General features: G+C 38.1%; 1 protein-coding gene across 1 annotated transcript in view; it reads left to right on the top strand.

The window, feature by feature from the left end:
• Nucleotides 1-17,921, top strand: part of LOC6569035 (matrix metalloproteinase-2) — a 94,622-nt gene continuing 76,701 nt past the window's right edge. The window contains exon 1 of the mRNA XM_001995006.3: nt 1-1,098. Coding sequence (XP_001995042.1) covers nt 796-1,098 — 303 coding nt within the window. The 5' untranslated portion in view covers nt 1-795. The remainder of the gene's footprint in view (nt 1,099-17,921) is intronic.

Raw genomic sequence — 17,921 nt, forward strand, 5'->3', positions numbered from 1 at the left:
ACTGAACGAAACGAAGAAGACGCAGGCAGCCGAACGTGAGTCGCGTGAGTTCTTCTTGTGGAATATATTGTTGTTGCGCCGCCGCCTACTACTTTTTTGTAATAACAACAAAAGCAGAGCAGAGCACTGTGTGTGTGTGTGTCCGTGTGTGTAAGTGAATGCGTGGGATTACAGCAAGAAAAGCAGCAGCAAATGCAGCAGCAAAGCAGCAATAACAGTTCCTTGGTAAACGCGTCGCGTGCTAATTAATTGTGTCGCTGCATTTACAAAAGCAAACAAAAGCTAAACAACAACAAAACCACATTAGCTAATGTGCGCTTAACACTCAAATTTCAATTTAATTTACTACCGAAATATATTCCCTTCTGCATGCGTCATTGGTAAAGAAGCAGTAGGAAAAAAGGGCAAAGCCCGAAACAGAATTCAAAACAAAAACTAAATAATAGAAAAGGAAAGAGCTACATCGAAGCTGCTTTCGCTGCTAGCGCTCGCGCTGGTGTTGCCGGCTGCATTGCCACAGTGCGCATGTGTATTAACCACCAACAACGACAACGACAACAACAAAAAACAGCAGAAGTAGTAGTAGAAAAAGTGAAAAGTTCAAGTCACAACAGCTGCAGCGCACTGCAAGAAGTGCAGTATACGAAAGTATTCAATCCAAAAAAAAAAGTGCGTGCAAAAATAAAAAGTGCAAGTGTTTTGCCAGTGTTGCCTCTGACTTGCATTCATTTCTACTACATACACAAGTGAAATTTGTTTGCGAGTGTTGCCAGGTCTGCGCACAGGAAAACAAAAATGTGTTACACATATGGAGGATTGCTGTTGGTTTCCCTCGGTCTCGCCTTGCTGTCGACGTCGACGGCGTCAGCTGCGGCGGCAACCAATAAGCAACAGCTGCTGATGCATCACAGCCACCACAGCCACAGTCACAACCATCATCATAATATCAACAATAACGACGACGACGATAGTAACAATAACAACAACAACGACAACATCAATAATAATAATAATAACCCTGGTCAGCCAGGGGAGCAACAGCAATGGGCGCAACAGCCAACGAGCAAAGAGAAATTGGATGTCTCCGAGGATGCGATGGTAAGTGCTTACATAACATCTAAGAGCAATGAGTTAAACAGTTATGTTTACTATGTCTAACGGTTTAGTGCGTTTTGAATATGCTGCGTAGAGCAGCCTCTGCATAATTATTTTTAGACCTAAAGTCGACTCCCGCATAAATCACAAACAGGAAGAGACACATAAACAAGAAGAAATGTTTTTTCTTTAGAACTTACACAAATTACAGTTTTTTTTTTTTATTTTGAGAATTTTTGTTTGTTTTGTAAATTGCTCAATTTTACTTTAATTCGAAAAGCTTACACTTAAATTTATTGCCTTAATGTGCACTTAAGCACAGTGCTAAAGATTATTATAATGATCTAGCTATGGGTTATCGTTGAGGACAGCTAAAGATTTTTATATATTTTTTATTTGGAATATTCATTCTGAGTATTTTATATGTATATGTATTTATGCATATTAATTATGTTCAGCTATCAGCAATAAGAAGTCGTCGGGAAGCCATTGACTTTTAACAAAAAGTACTCTGGCATCTTATTTATTATGATTTATTTAATTTTTAAAGTCTTTCTTGCTTCAACAATTTTTGTCATTATGATTTCTGTTTCTTAGACCTTAATTATCAACCGAAAATTTGACACCTGCTCTTGGCATGTCCGCCAATCTAAAACGGATTCATTAGAAAATTGCCAAGCCAAAAACAAACTTGAACAGCAATCGCACAATGAACAAAAAGACAACAGACAAAAGACAACAGACAACAACGTCTAAGAACTGACTTCAGTGTCTGTCTCTCTCTCCCTCTTTCTCTCTCTCTTTCTCACGCTCTTTCTCTCTCTCTCTCTCTCTCTGTCTGTGAAAGACATTTTGTCTCGCTGTGTATTTTTGCCAATTAGAATTGGTTAAAAGTTGCAAGCAAATTGCAGCAGTTGCAACAGTTGCAACACTGAGACAACAGTGTCACATTGGCAACAACTTTTTAAACAACAACAACAAGAAGAAGAATTCATCAAGTGTGTGTCTGTGTGTGTGTTGATAACTTAACTTAAGTTCACTTTCTATGTACATTTTCCGGGCAACTTCCGTTTGGGCATGCAACCGCACTCGCCTTTGCCCTACCCCCTACCAGTCTTCCACTTGAACACCAACTCCTGCCCCTCTTCCTGCTCCACCTAATCCAATTCCTCCTCTTCCCCTATCTGCTTGTCTTGGTCTCCTACTTCGACTTCCACTTCGTCGTTTTGTCGTTCGTCGTTTTATTTGATTACGCGCCACTCATAAGCGCGAGTGCGTGAGTGTATGTGAATGTGAATATGCCACTCATGAGTGTATGCCACTATCTCTCTTTCTCTGTGTATGTGTGTGAGTGCGTGCGTGCGTTTATTGAACCGGGAGCTCTGAGACACAGCGCCTAGCAGGCGACACTCAGCTACTACAGCCAGACGATGATGTCTTCTGCTGCTGCTGTTGCTGCCACTGCGTCCGTCATGTGGCACATATCTACTTTGCTATGTACACACACACACATACATATAGTATATGTATATATATATATATAATATGCAAACAAACACAGATACACACACAACTCAAATCGAGGGCGGTTCCATTAATAAACAACTGTGTTAAGTGCATTGAACACAATTTAAACTCCACTTGATCTATGATTTTCGAAAATCGAATTTAAATTAGAAAACCATTTTTTAAGAGGATCATTTATCTTTATATCACATACATCGATTTATATTTTGCAAATATTTTCTTGTTTCTATCCAAATCTGATTAAACTTCCAATATTTCCCAGAAAACGTTGTTTGTAAAAACTCATTTAAATTATTTATTAACAGCTATATTCATAGTTCCAAAACAGTTAAAATGAAACCTCTAAAAAAACAGTTCTCTTATATACTAACATCAATGAATATACACAATAGCGAGCCCTGTTGCAGCTGGGGCATGTAGCGTGTAGCATGTATAGCATATGCCCGGCTGCGCCTCGGGTTTCGATATCCTTACTAAATAAACAATATGCGGGCTGGATTGAAGGGCTCGCCTTGCCACTTGCCTCTTGCCACCGGCCTGACATCCGTCCGTCCGTCCGTCCGTCCGTACGGAGTTGGTTCTTTTTTCAGTTTCTCGTCGCGTCGCTCAATTATAATTTACTCACTCAGTGTTTTTGAGGGCCTTTAATAAATGTAAAAATTGTGCCCTTTTATTATACATATATATCTCATATGCATATACTTATTTCTGCATGCCAATCTCAATGTTGTATAGCCTTTGCCTTGCCACAGTAGTCGCTCGCTAACGAGTACTTACAGAGATTATGATTGAACTCAGAATTACTGCAATAGATGCATGGAAATTAATTAATTTTTATGTTCTTTTGTTAAAGATTTTTACAAATTTTGAAAATTGAACAACTAATTTAACTATACTTTATATATAAAAAATGATTCCAAAAATTATAAAATTCACATGTGCAAACGAAACATTTTTCTTTAGCTAGTGTCAACTGTGGTAGTCGTACTAGTTTGTGGCAGTGGGCGTATTTGCCACGTCGCGTGTGTCTGGCGCTGTGTTTCTGACTCATCGACTAAGCGGGTGTGAGGTTCAATGTCCTTAAGACTGACAACCCCCACACCCACTCCACGCGTCCCTTGCACTCCGCACTTTGCCCTGTCGCCTTGTGCGCTCCTTTACCACGAATAAATTGCGCATATTTTGATTAAAAAAAAAGAGAGAAAAAAGACACTCGCACTTAATGAGCGCATGGTCAGAAAACGGGTGGCAACGAGTGCCGGAGGGGTGGGGGCGCTTTGGGGGCAGCTGTGTTTAGTATGGATGAATAACAAGTTGAATGTGAATGCGTACTCGCATCCTGGTGGGGTAGACAAAAAATATTGCATTAAGCCCCAGACTGGACTGCAGGCCAGCAACAATAAGCGTGCATTGTGCGCTCAGCAATCGGTCATATTTATTTATATATATATATATTCATTATGTATGCTTATGCTGGGTATATCTGTATATGTGTGTGTGTGTGTGTGTGTGTGTGTGTGTGCTATGCGTTTTGGGATTTTGGGGTCATAGGCACGCGACTCGCACAGAGCCCATCTGCAGGGAGTAGAGCCGGCATATGCATTTGCCCTTATCTTGATGTTGGCCCGTTTAAAAAAAAAATGCCTATACACGAGCACACTGAAAGAAAAATACATGTATGTGGCTTGGATAAGTGTTTAATGGTTAACTAAAATTTAATTTAATTCAAGAGCTGATTTAGGCTTATGAAGAGGTTTAATAGAAAAATTGTAAAGATGAGAGTTGATTTTGACTTATGAAAAGGTCTAATAGAATCAATTTAAAGAAGAGCAAACTTGACACAAGTTCAGTCAGTTGCCAGTCGAATGTTTAGACCAATGCAAAATCTTTAAAAAACTTGTAATCAAATCAAATAATTTACTCTTTACTTTAATTTGAACTACTTTTCTTCTACTTGTAACTAGTCAAAGTACGATCGTTTGTATAACATCTGATATCTGGGAGGTGGCTTAACAGTATCATATCTAAATGTTACCAATGCATTTGTAGAATGTTTGCAGTGTATAAACATATATACATATATGCATTTAGTGTATGTAAATCGGCTGCTGTTCGGCTGCATGTGCATTTCGTCATTTTGTTTTTATTTTGAGTTGTTATAGCTGTTGTCGTTGTTGTTGTTGGTTGTTGGTTGTAGGTTCTTGGTTGTTGCTGTTGTTGTTGTTGTTGTTCTTGTTGCTGACCCCCGACGCACGCAATTCGTGTTCTTCTATTTGTGTGCAGTGGCACAGAGAAACGCATGTTGCATGTTGGAGAGTTTGCTCAGCTCTTTTCACTGCACATTCATAATTGTTAATAATGCATAGCAATCCGAGTGCAAATGACTGACTGACTGCCATTGCAAATGGAATTTATTTATTTTGGTTTGAGGTTATATTAAACGATTGCCATTTAACAAATTGACCAATTCCTGGTAAATAAACTGCTTTATTTTAAAATACAGGTTAGTATATTTAATATTCCTTATACATTGGAACTGTCAGCCATATGAAAGTTCCACAGAAATGTAGCAAAATAAAGTTAATGGCTTATAAAGAACACACGCGATTTACGTTGAATTTGATTGTATAATTACTTTTTTACTGAAACAATACGATGACTAAATGATTTTGAATATTTTTCCAAGCCCTAAGTGATTATACCAAATGAATATTGTGGCCCATCAAAAATTGATCATTCATCTCAGTCGGTGCATTGTCTTCCAGACTGATATGGAAATAAACTTATATATATAGTGTATATATATATATACATATGCACAGCTAATGCGTGGGGCATCTTTAATTAGTTGATCGTTTAATGGCTTCCTGGTAGACACAGAGAGAAAGAGTCGCTCCCTTGGGCAAATCCTCGGCAACTGTTTACTTTTTATGGCACACTTAAAGCATTGCCAGCATTTCACTTAAACAACAACAATAAACAGAAGCAGGGAATATAAAAAAACAACAATAATATTTTAAAAGCCTCGCTTAATAGGCTTATGACAATTGTCTTTTCTTTTTGAGCGCCAGTTGAATGCACTAAGCGTATTCAGTCGACGAAGATACGATCAGTATAATATATTTTATATGGCCATGCCAACTCCATAAAACGATAATAAATGAATAAAAACAAAAAAAATAAACTGAAAGACTGTGCGAAGAGGTTGCCAAAGGGGGGAAAAGGGCGCAGTTTGAAACAGATTAAATATGAGGCTATTAATTAAGTGACGACAATTGCGAGTTGTGTTGAATTAACTTAAGCTGAGCTCCTCACACCGCTGATTCAGAGTACTTTTTTTTTTTTAATGCCAATTAATCGAGTAGCTTGTTTGTAATGCAATTATAAATTACACTCAAATATTTCCGTTTACATTAACATTTTTAAATTGGAATAATTTGTCAAACTAACAAGTTTGATGAAGTTTTGCCCGTGTGTGTGTGGGCCATTTAATGACAAATCCACAATGTTTGCTTATTGAAAAGTACTAATGTGACAAATATTTGTTATTTTTTTATTATATATTATAAAAATCAAATTAGAATGCTCTCTAGTCGAGTGTGTTCGACTATGAGATACACTTAAATAGATATAATTCTAGCTGAAAGTCCTATTTTCAATAAGAAAGTGTTTTGTGGATGAGCAAACTGTGTTACTTCTGCGATCCTATATTAGCGAAGTTGATGAAGTTATCGATAAAGTTTAATAAACTAGATCTGCGTATGATAAACGAGAACTTATATTCTAACTGGGAAGTCTCTAGATAGATAGACAAACAGCGTCGACTGTTGAACCTGATCAAGTGTCGGAGTTGCTTACTTCTGCGTGTTACGTACTTGTGCACAACTTCAGTATGCCCATTTCTCATTTTAATTGGCAGTTCAAGTTCATAGATTTGTAAGCGATAATGAAGAGAAACGTAGTAAGTTAAATATACGTTCATAAATGAGTGGGAACACCCATTTAGACTGTCATTCACAACTTTCGATAAGTAACATGACAAATGAATATGAATATGGATGTAAAATACTAAATATATTTGCTTACTCACTCTTTGCCACTTGTGAAATTTGAGGCTTTCATTCTCGCATTAATACTGATCAGTAATATTGTGTTCAAAATGTAATAAATTTTAAATCGCTGGAGTTCAGACAAAGTTAAAGAAGCTTATAAAAAGTCATACAAACTTAGTAATCCTTTGAGTTGTGTAAAAACTAACCATTTTACTCCCTTAATCCTAATCTAATTCATATACTAATTGCTGGCTTTTTACCGTTTTTGCTCATAAACATAAACATGTTAAAAGCGCACATTTTCTTTTTAATGTTTTTTGAACACAGAGCATTTACCTTGCTCTGTGGTAGAGTTGTGTGTGGCGCCCTCTGTCGTCCAATGTGTGCAGTCTAAGCCTTTTAGCATGTTAAATTTCGCTTTCAATACAAAATGCGAAGCGTTTTTTACAATTTTCTATTTAGTTTTTTAATTGTGTCACGTAGAAAAACTAAACACAAACACACACACACACACACGACCATTGAAAATCCTGGCTGCCATTTTGGCTTTGCCACAACAATTGCTGTGTGTGTGTGTGTGTGTGTGTATTTGTGTGTATTTGTTGTTGAAGCCGTGCACATTGAAATGCAAGGCAGCATAAAAATGTTCAACACAGTCTAGCACAGAAACAAATAATGCCCAATTTGCATTGGGAATTGCATTCAGCGAAATAAACCCAAGCGCAAAAATTTATGCACTAAAAAATATTCTAAAGGGAACGCGCCGAAAAAAAAGTAAAAAAATAAATATGTGAAAATAATTTTCAGTACGTACAAAGCGAACAAACGAATTATAAAAAGAAAACGTGCAGAGCACAGCTAATATGGCAGACCTGCGAGTAAATAGGAAGTATTTACTAAATATAAATATATTATGTATGCCAACTGCTGCTTTGTATACGAAATTTACTTAATTAAAAGCTGATAACAGCAATAAATGAGGCGCACACAAAAAAAGGAAGCTGATAAGGCGAGCGATGCATTTTTCCATTTGTTTTATCAGGGCCTTTGATTGATTTTTAATAGCATTAGGGCTGACGCCAGACGCACATTATCATCATCAATAGTGGTAGCAATAGCAGCAGCAGCAGCAGCAGCAGCCAAAGCATTATTGCCAGGCCATCCACGTGGCGTATGATTGATGCATCCATTCAGTGTTGAAAACTTCAGTTTGCTGTTGCTGTTGCTATTGCATTTATGCATTTTGCGTATCCGCATCGCGTCATTATGACTGCGGGTACTTAAATATATGAGAAATTTGTTGTGCATACAAATTTCGACAGTCAATGCATGCAATGCACATTAGCTCAGCCCCCGCACCCTCTACTCCATTTACCCTTTACAATCTCAGCACAAACACACACACTTTCACGTCGTCCATCGGTCATGTGCACAATTTTGGTTTGCAATGACATGCAGACAAGTTGAGTTGTGGGGTGGCGGGTGTTGGGGATTTGCACACAGGAAGGCAGTTGCACATATTTGATAGGGTGTGTGCATTGGTGCCTTGGAGCCTAGGTGCGCACAGCTTGCCAAATTGTGGGCGGTCTTTGCACCACCTCCATCAATGCAAAGTATGCGGTTGCATCGATCTGAATGCAATATGTGTCTGTGCCCTGCCATAACTCACAAATTGTCGATCCCAATGATGTTGCAGCTGATGATGATGATGGCCAAAATGGGGAGACGATTTAAGAGCTCTAACTCAAACTGCAAACAGCTTTCAAAGTAAGTGAATTGAAGTGAGCATAAAAAAATAAAAGAAAGGGCGACAATTATGGTATGACTCTTATTTTGACCTTAAGACGAGGTTTGACAACTGCTTGAAAAGTATTCGAATTGACTCACATAAAAGGGAAGTTAGAAATGAGTTGCGGAAAATAAAAAGAAAATATCGAATATGTTTAATAACATCTAGCGTTTCTAAATTCTATTAGAATTAAACGTTGAATATTTTTTAATCAGACTAAAGTGGAATACTCTTGGAATGCTTTTAAAAGAGTTTCAAAGTCTGCTTAAGATTAACGTTTACGTTAAGCAGATCAGTTCAAATTCACACTTCCCCTTCCAATGCCAATTATGAAAGCATATCTAAGTGTTTTAAGCAAGCAACTGAGACATTTATAAGAAAAACACAAGTTGTCTAGCTGAGTGGGTCAAAATGTAGAAATCTCTTGATGTTATCAGTAATCAGCTATGTTGTTACAAGGCTTATAAATTAAAAGAGCAATGCATAGGCTAATACAACTGTGTCTTATAACAAATCTAGGTTAATTAAATAACTAAATGAATAAATATTTATATTATTTACAAGACTCTATGCTTTATACATATATTTAAGAGATGCCTTCTTATTAGTATTTTTTAAAGGTTTTCGAATTCTTTACTAGAATTTTTGATTTAATTCACTTTAAGATACGTTTGCCTTTTTCATCCCATGCACTCAATTAGGTAAAGATAAACCTGTCAGCACTCTTTATATTATTCATTTCGAAAAACTTTGGGATTCACTCCATCCTTGCCCACTTCTTCAAATTTATTTCCTCTTAAACACACTCTCTAAATTCTAAGCGCTTTAGCTAAGCGAATCTCTTTTCGCCACAACAAATAATAAAAAAAAAATGCATTATCGAAATTGAAAAATCGTTATTGTTATTGTGGGGTAAAAGTTTTCAGCTTTATCTGCAGCAAGAAGACGACAGTTGCAGCAACAGAGTGAGTTAGCAAGGGAGTGGAGTTGAGTGAGGGGCAGATAAGGAGAGGTGGCAACACTGGACCCTCCATTAGCAGTAGCAAAAAAAAAAATAATAATAAGAACAGATGCATAAAAGCGCTTTTCTACTATGTAGATTTTCAGTTGGCACTTTTTACAGTCCCCATGGCCACTAATGGCGCCTCGAAAGAGTCTGTGTGTGTGTGTATGTGAGTATAGAATAAATGTGCAATAAATCCAAGTGAAACATAAATAAATATATAAATCTATCGTGAGACAAAAAATAAACCAAGCACACAAATTTGTTATAGAACATTACCATATATATAAATATATTTATATATATATGTATATGTATATATATATATATATATATATATATATGTATAAATATATGTATCGCATAATGTATAACGCGTGCCGCTCTTGTTGTTATTGTATGATTGCTTTTGTTGTTGTTTGTGTTATTGTTCTTTGTTGCTGCATTAAGAATTTATAAACAACATGTAAAGCAATTGAATTTGACCCAGTTTTCCCCTCCAGTATCTCTCTTTCTCTCAGCTGCCTCTGTTTGCTTTTGGTATTATAAATATATTTTTTTCTTTGCCTCTGATTTTTTGTACTTCTTTCTTTCTTTCGTTTGTTTTTTTGTTTTTGTTTTATATTGTATTAATTATCACTTTTTGGTACTGATTACAGCAAACAGTCAAAATTTATTTATATATATTTCTATATATATAAAAGCGAATTTATATTTGGATTATATTCTTTTTTGGAGGACGGCACGCGAGCTAACGGGAGTCACGAGTCACACTCGAGGGAACGGTAAAAAAGGGGGTTGGGGTGGGGTGGGCTACTCAATGCAATGTTTTGACTGTTGCCAAAAGCGCTGCTGCTGCCCCCAAAAAGTCGAACTTGATTTTAATGATGCACATGCAACAGCAGCAGCAGCAGCACCATCAGCCCAGTTGCTTTAACTGCCTCGCAATCTGGCTGGCCTTTTCCACTGAAATGCCGCTGCATTCTTGCAATATGTTGCCACGGCAACAACAGCAACAATAACAAAAACAACAACAGCGACAACGCCTTTTTGGGCCCGTTTGAGGCATCCCAGCAAGTTTCCTTTTAAGTGTCGCTGGTTTTGCCATCAATTATGCGGCATGTTGGCCAGCATCATCCTCTCAGTGTCTGTCTGCCACACAACCTTCGCTTTGGGCCGGTCTCTCTGTGTGTGCTGTTGCAAGTGGCAGCTGCCTGCCAAAGAAGGTGCGCGCCAAGTCAACCAACAACGCAACACAGCACGTAGGTGTGCAGTCAGCTCTCGCAGTTATCGCAGCGTTTTGAGTGGCAGCCAAACCGTCAACGTTTTGCCAAATACCCTGCAGCATATACTATAAGTGGGGCATATTAGTTGATCCTGATTTAGGCCGTGAAAGCAGTCACAGTTAATATGTAATTATAGTTTGTGTGATGTGCTTTGATAACCCTAGGCTTAAACAGCTTTCAATAATTTCCAGAGCTTTCCACACCAAAGAGTATTTCTTAGTCAAGACTACCCGCATTCTTTTTTTTTGTTTGCGGCATACCTCTTTGGTTACCTTTAATCATCTGCGCCAGCGCAGCGTGTCTGAATCACTTCACTGCCCAGCTGTGGTTCAAAGTACACAAATATTGACCACTCATAAATACCGTTTTTGGGTTTAGCCCCTACCTAAAAATACAAAAAAATCACCTTTTTACGAATTGATCAGCGCTGGCAGCATCATCCGACTTGCTAATTTAGTCGAAACAGTAGTCATACATTGTGGCTACAACCAGCCAAGAAACGGGTTTATTGGCCTACAGTTATCGGCGCTCTGAGATCTGGTCAGTCCACTGGCGCTTAAACCTAATCCCGCTCTATTAGCCACTTGTGCAAATAACACAGCAGGTTTCTTGCAGTTTATATAAGAAAATTGTCTAGTCTTGCATATTTAAATTCCTTAAACAATTGCGACAGGAGCTTGGTTATAGAATGCATTTGAAAAGCGGAAGATTGGGCATGTTCGAGAAAGTAAAAACTGCAAAATAATGAATATATAGAATAATTTAAAGACGATTGCATGAAGCTTATAAGATAATCTGTGAGACGATCAGAGCAATTGGAAAGTGTAATTGGGTTTCTATAAGTACGGTTGAGGTGCAAATTTAAATTGGAATTAACTCTGATGAAAATATAAAAATAAAATCTTTGAGCAGGTAAAAACGATCAGAAAATAAAAACTGAGAAAAAAATATAAACATTCACAAGAAACAAAAATGTATCGAGTCGGAATAATATCATTATGGATTATGTTCTGAACAATAAATTGGCTTATAAATATTCCAACTTAATAGCGGATTGCATTGCCTTAGCCAGAATAAGATGTAGTCCCCAAGGAAAATATGTCTTAAGCTCAGTAGATGTAGAAACTCTCAAGCTGACTTGTTAAATTTGAGTAAGAAACAGTTTTGATGGAGAAGCTATAAGCTCAGAAAGTGCCACAATAGATCTAACTGGTTTTCAGTACATGATGCGATCCCCAATAAATTAAATAAAATATTCCAACTCGATGCTTTTGACCTCTTTATTACATCTTGGTATTATTTTATTATACATTAATTTCTAATCAAAAATTCAATTCATTCTCAATTTTCCATTTTATTTACTGCCAATATTTAAATTTAGATTTGTAGTCTGCTGATTATTTTATTTGTGCAGCTCATATGTGCCTTCACTGCAAACCCATCGAGTCTTAGCCTCTTCATTTTGGCCAACATTAGCATTTCAAAGCATAAACTAGCATGAATATATGGGCAGACTCAATTGAATTATTAAATAAATTGTGTCGTGCATACGAAAACAAATACGAATGCAAAGTCAACCGGCAACAGGCAGCAGTCAGCAGTCAGAAGTCTAAAGCTGAATATAAAGTCAAGTCTCAAGTCCCAGCCAAGTCCCCAGAGACCAGGTCTCTGGGTCTTTTGGCCTGCGTTCTCGTTTCTGGCCATAAACACAACGCACAACGCACAATATATCAATGACCATATCGGGTGGCTGGTTGGAGCCATAATGTGCCTCTCGTTGCCCGCAAATGGTTTTAATGTCAAATGTTAAAACGAAACCTTTTACCACCAATGCATCAATGCTCGTTGCTCGTTGCTGTCTACTCAGATTGCTCTGCAGTTCGTAGAATTTGCATATAATTGGACTGAATCAGGGGTCGGTCAGCATGCCTGCCTGCCTGCCAGTCAGTCAGTCAGTCAGCTGGCTTGGCCAGGCAGTCAGCTCAATCTGATTTGCACTGGGCTACCATATGGTGCATTTCACAAGCGCCAAGGAGAGGGGCAGCGAGCGGAGAGGGTATGCGGGGGGTAACTGAATGCTGTCAGTGATTTCAGTGTTTATTTAACTGTCGTGCAAGTCATTGAACGCAGGCAACTTTGTGGCTTTGTTTTAAATGAAAACTCAATGCAATATTGTTCATACTATGGCACATAAATAATGATTTATTTGTTTATTGCAAAATTGCGAACACTCGTTCGCACTTACACACACATACTCGCGCGCACACACACACACACATACAGACAAAGCGTAAGTTAATCAATTCTTCGTTGTCTTTAATGTGAACTCAACGGCGAGCAGGAAAAACCTTGAGAGTGACTTGTGGCTCTCGTTCGTTGCTTTTTAATGCACGCCATTTTCCATTTTCCTATTTTCCCATTTACTATTTGCACAAGTTGCTCGAGGGAGCCTGGGAACGGGCCAGTCAGTCCAGCTCAACTCAACGCAGCTCGGCTCAGTACAGCTCCAGCTGTGGGCCACGATGACTTGTTGCTTGTTGCTTGTGGAGTCCCATAGCTACCATCCCGGCTGATTCTATTCGCTCACCCTCTTTTTAACCCTCTGCACTTCTAGAAAAATTGAATCTTGAATTGAGAAAATCGATTTTATTTAAAGCAGCTTGCCTTATTTGGTTGAAAAAGCATTTTTTATATTTCTCATAAATTTCTTATTATTAATTTTTAAGTTGATTTTAATCTGAGTCATATTTTTATGGTAGTCAGATATTTTCTCTCTTTTTCTGTTAATCTGACCAATAATCTAACATTGTTTTCTAAAAGAATTATTAAAGAAATATAACTACAAATATTTGAGATTTTCAAGTTGCTGTTAAGGCATATATTTTTTCTCATACTATTGCATAGCTTTCTCTCAGTGTAATCATAGCATTCGTGGTGCGAGTATCTCATCACTTTCCCATAAACATTCGAACTGTTTGAGAGCTTGCTGGTTGGCAGGGTGGCGATATTGCAATTTACGTTCTGTGGTCTAATTAAAGTGCAAGTACAACTAAACTTGCGGCAGGTTGAGCTCCGATTCAGTCCTAGTAGTCCAACCAATGCCTCAATGCCTCAATGCCCCCGACCGACCCGCAATGTTCGAGTGCCAATGCACATTGCGTGTTCGTTGTTTTGCGGTCAATTCATTTGCACGGCTCCAGGCTGGAGTTTGTAGTCCACAGTCCGCCAGTCTATAGTCTATACTCTGTTGTCTGTCGTCATTTGTAGTCCCACAGAACCCACACTGTAGCAATATATATAATATATATATGTATATGCGGAGGCAACTCAGTCTCAGTTTGAGTTTATTTATATATTTGCTTTGTCTTTGGCAGTCCAGGCAACATTTTTCTCGTATCTCACATTAATCAATGTTGATTTCAATTAATTTAACCATCTCTTCACTTGCCAGTCATCGTGGCCGGCGTCCTTTTTAATAAACCAATAACACAACAACAACGACAACAACAGCCAAAGAAACAAGAAAAAGAAATAAACACCTACTTTATTGTGGGCGAAGACACGCCCATCTTTCAACTCTTGGCTTTGCGTGTCTTTTTTTTTATTAAAATTTTGCAGTCTATAAATTTTGCGGATAGGTGTTTATGCCTGTTGGGTTAGACCAGGCAGACAGAACGCTAAGAAACGAGGGCGTAACTGGAACACATGTGTTATCCAGTTGGTATGGATATATATATATATATATATATATATATATAGATGTGTGTGTTATATGCTTAAGTTTAAGGCGATAAAACGGATGTGCGTGGATTGTGTTCGACTTCAATTGAAACAGCAGCAGTGGAAAAGTATCTGCTTTGAAATGCGATTAAAGATTGGGATGAGCACTTACACTCTTCAGTTTTCAAATTTTATAGAATTGCAGTATTAATATGAAAGCCAAAGCATGACTTTGAATCGAAAATCGCTTCAGATTTGTCAAAGTTATGACTGTGGAAAGTTTTGATCCAGAACTATTTAACAAAAAATCGTCAAAATGTAGTGACAAATATTTAAAATGCAAACTAAATCTGGAGCGCAAATTTGGAAAAGGTGTAAAAAAAAGTATTTATATCAACTTACAAATGTCTGTCAAGGGTACAATTTTTGTTGACTTTTCAGCATAAATTATGATGGATGATTCCCCTGCACAAGTTTGCAAGTTTTGGTAATAATTTGCATAGTATTTTATTGATAGTTCTCAAGGACAGGACACACACACACACACACACATTCTAGACCAGATGCCAACCATTATCATTTGTCATGCATGAGAATCGCAGAGGAGGTGGGAGAAGGGAGCAGCAGCTTGCAATGGAGAGAGTACATATTCCAGGTTCTCAATTGAGTTTTGGAACTGCTCATCTCAATGCAGCAGTGAACATTTTTTTACACACACATGGAGAGAGATGCAATGCGACCATTATATGATTGAGTTATGTTTTGTTGTCCCTGTGGCGCAGCTAACACGTAAAATTCCATTCAGTATGCCCCGCAATCCCTTTCACCTTGCTGCATGTGACAACCATCAATTTTGAAACCTGTTGTTGTGTATGTAACTGAGTGTGTGTGTGTGTATGTGTGTGTGGAAGGCAAGCAAGCCATATCATGGCCATATCCTGTCAATTTCGAGATCCACAATCCTTACACCATGTTGCATGCAGCTCCTTGTGGCTTCTACTGCTGCATTTTCGTTTTTTGCGCATTTCTCACAATTTGTTGCGCCTGGTTTGGCGTTTGACTTGACTCGACTTGGCAGCCAAACATGCTGCAACTACAATAATGTGTCGTTTCTTCGATTTAACCTTATTGTTGTCATTGTCCTTGTTGTTGTCCTTGTTGTTGTCCTTGTTGTTGTCATTATTGTTTTTGTTGTTGATGCTACTGCTGCTGCTGCATCTGGTTAGAGTTAGATAGATGCGCTCGTTTGTTGCAGTTGCTTGTCATTTTTATAGGTTTGTTTGCGGCTCAGTCGATGGAGCTTTTGCTGTTGGGTTTGGGGCTGCAACCCCTTATTGCTGCTGCTATTTGTTCCACCCTACCTCCCCGCAACCCTTTATTAGTTGCTGGCTGTCGTCGATGCCAAGAATTATGGCTGTCAATAGCCATTGGGTCCAATATGCAGCCGCTTCGACTGCCGTCAGATAAACCAATTTGATTTGTTTGTGTGGCCAACTACGAGACTCAGCTCTCCGCCCCCTCCTCCCCCTTTTTTGTTACCCAGCCCCAGCCCCTCCCTCGACAGACAGTTGATTAAAACATATGACCACCCGCATAGTACGCCCTCCCCTCCCACGCCCTCTGATAGCTATTTGCTCAAGTAATTGAGTTAAGTGACAAAACACACCATGTTGCCCCTTTTAATTGTTGCTGCTGGTTTTGCTGCTGTTGTTGTTGTTGTCGTTGTAGTTTTTCTTGGTGCCCATTCATAATTATAATTCAATAAAATAATAAACATATCGCATTGTTCAATTTACTTTCACACACTCACGCACTTTCCACAATATAGAAGAACTTTTGTCACGCCAACTTAACTAAATTAAGCCAAAACATTTATGGCAAAAAGGCAATTGCTTTTATACCCAACACTTTGTGCGCCAACTGGGGTATATTGTCCCCAAAAAGAGGTCAATGTATGAACTCATTTGTATTTAAACTTATGTGGATTAGAGTGTAGAGCTTGAGAGCTTGTCAAGTGTAATTGTGATTGACGCAGCGATTAAAGCGATTTAGTAGACTATAAAGCAACAATATAATTACTTGAACCTCATTTGTGCTTACTGTTAGGCAAATATTTTAAGTGAGTTTGTGATGCTAAATATTACACATTTATTTAAAATTGCTCTTTAATATACATCAAAAATGCTTTGTATATTTATAGATCAGTTTCTGTCTTATTTGTTGTACACTTTGATACTGAATCGCTATTTTTCTCTTACTATCCATCTCTTTTTCTCTCTCCACTTTGTTTCATTTCCTCTCTTATTCTCACTTTATTTTTCCAAATCTATGCGCAATCTCTCTCTGCTTTCTTTCTCTCTCTCTCTCTCTCTCTCTCTCTCGCTCTCTCTCTCTTTGTCTATAATTTGTCGTATATTTCATTATTGATATTATATCTTCTTATTCATCCAATTTTGTGTATTTTTATATGACTGCCTCTTTTTTACATTTTCTCTCTTTTTAATATGCTTGCGCTCCCTTTCTTTTCTTTATCTCGATCTTGTTGTATTTTTATACACACATTGTATTGTGCTCCATCATCTTTATCTTCCATAATTTGTATATTCCTCTATATTATCGCCGTTCTATGCGGTTCTCATAATCTCAAGCCTTACATCGATTGCTTCAACTGTCTGATGCAGGAGTATAACGTAGTCGATCATTTGACTCTTTTAGAAGTTTGCTTATTCGATTTGTTATTGGTTGCTGCTGGTCTTGTTATTATTTTCTGTATCATGATTTTGTTTACACGCCAAATGCGCACGTAGCGCGCGTCGCACTTTTTACTATGATTATTATTATTTTTTTTCTTTTTTCTATTTCATCTTTTCTTTATTTATTTTTTTTGTCCGCTCGCCACTCACCTGTTTTTGTTTGTGTTGTTTTTGTTGCTTTTCTATTAGCCTGAATCGTCGCTTGACCACGTACAACATGCACTGCAACAGCGCCAACGACTTTTGCCACCCCGCCCCCCCTCGCTGCCTTCTTGTCTACCTTCCCACTTTTTTTTCGATTTTCAAACACGTAGAGCGCCAGCAAATTTTCCATTTCCCATTAAAACGCGCAAAAGGCCAATGCATAAATGATTGATCCTCTCCCACCACTCTCCACCCTCACTCCCCGATACCTGATTCCTTATCCTCTACCGCTCTTCGATATGGTAAAAGTAACGCGCGTTTCCGTTGAGCTCAGTGCTAGCGGCTCTGGTGCGCGATTCATTCATTCACTTACTCACTCGTTCACTCATACACTCATACACTCATTCATTTTCATTCGTGCCACTATCAACGGCTATTGTAGTTTATTATCGACGGCGTCATTGCCGTGCGGTCATAAAAACCCAACGCTTGTCATCAGACGCCAGGTCTTCGTATTTATATCGGTATCTCTATCTTTACCTGTGTATCTGT

Source organism: Drosophila grimshawi, unplaced genomic scaffold (genome assembly GCF_018153295.1).
Source record: "Drosophila grimshawi isolate 15287-2541.00 unplaced genomic scaffold, ASM1815329v1 contig_1367, whole genome shotgun sequence".
Lineage (NCBI taxonomy): Eukaryota > Metazoa > Arthropoda > Insecta > Diptera > Drosophilidae > Drosophila > Drosophila grimshawi.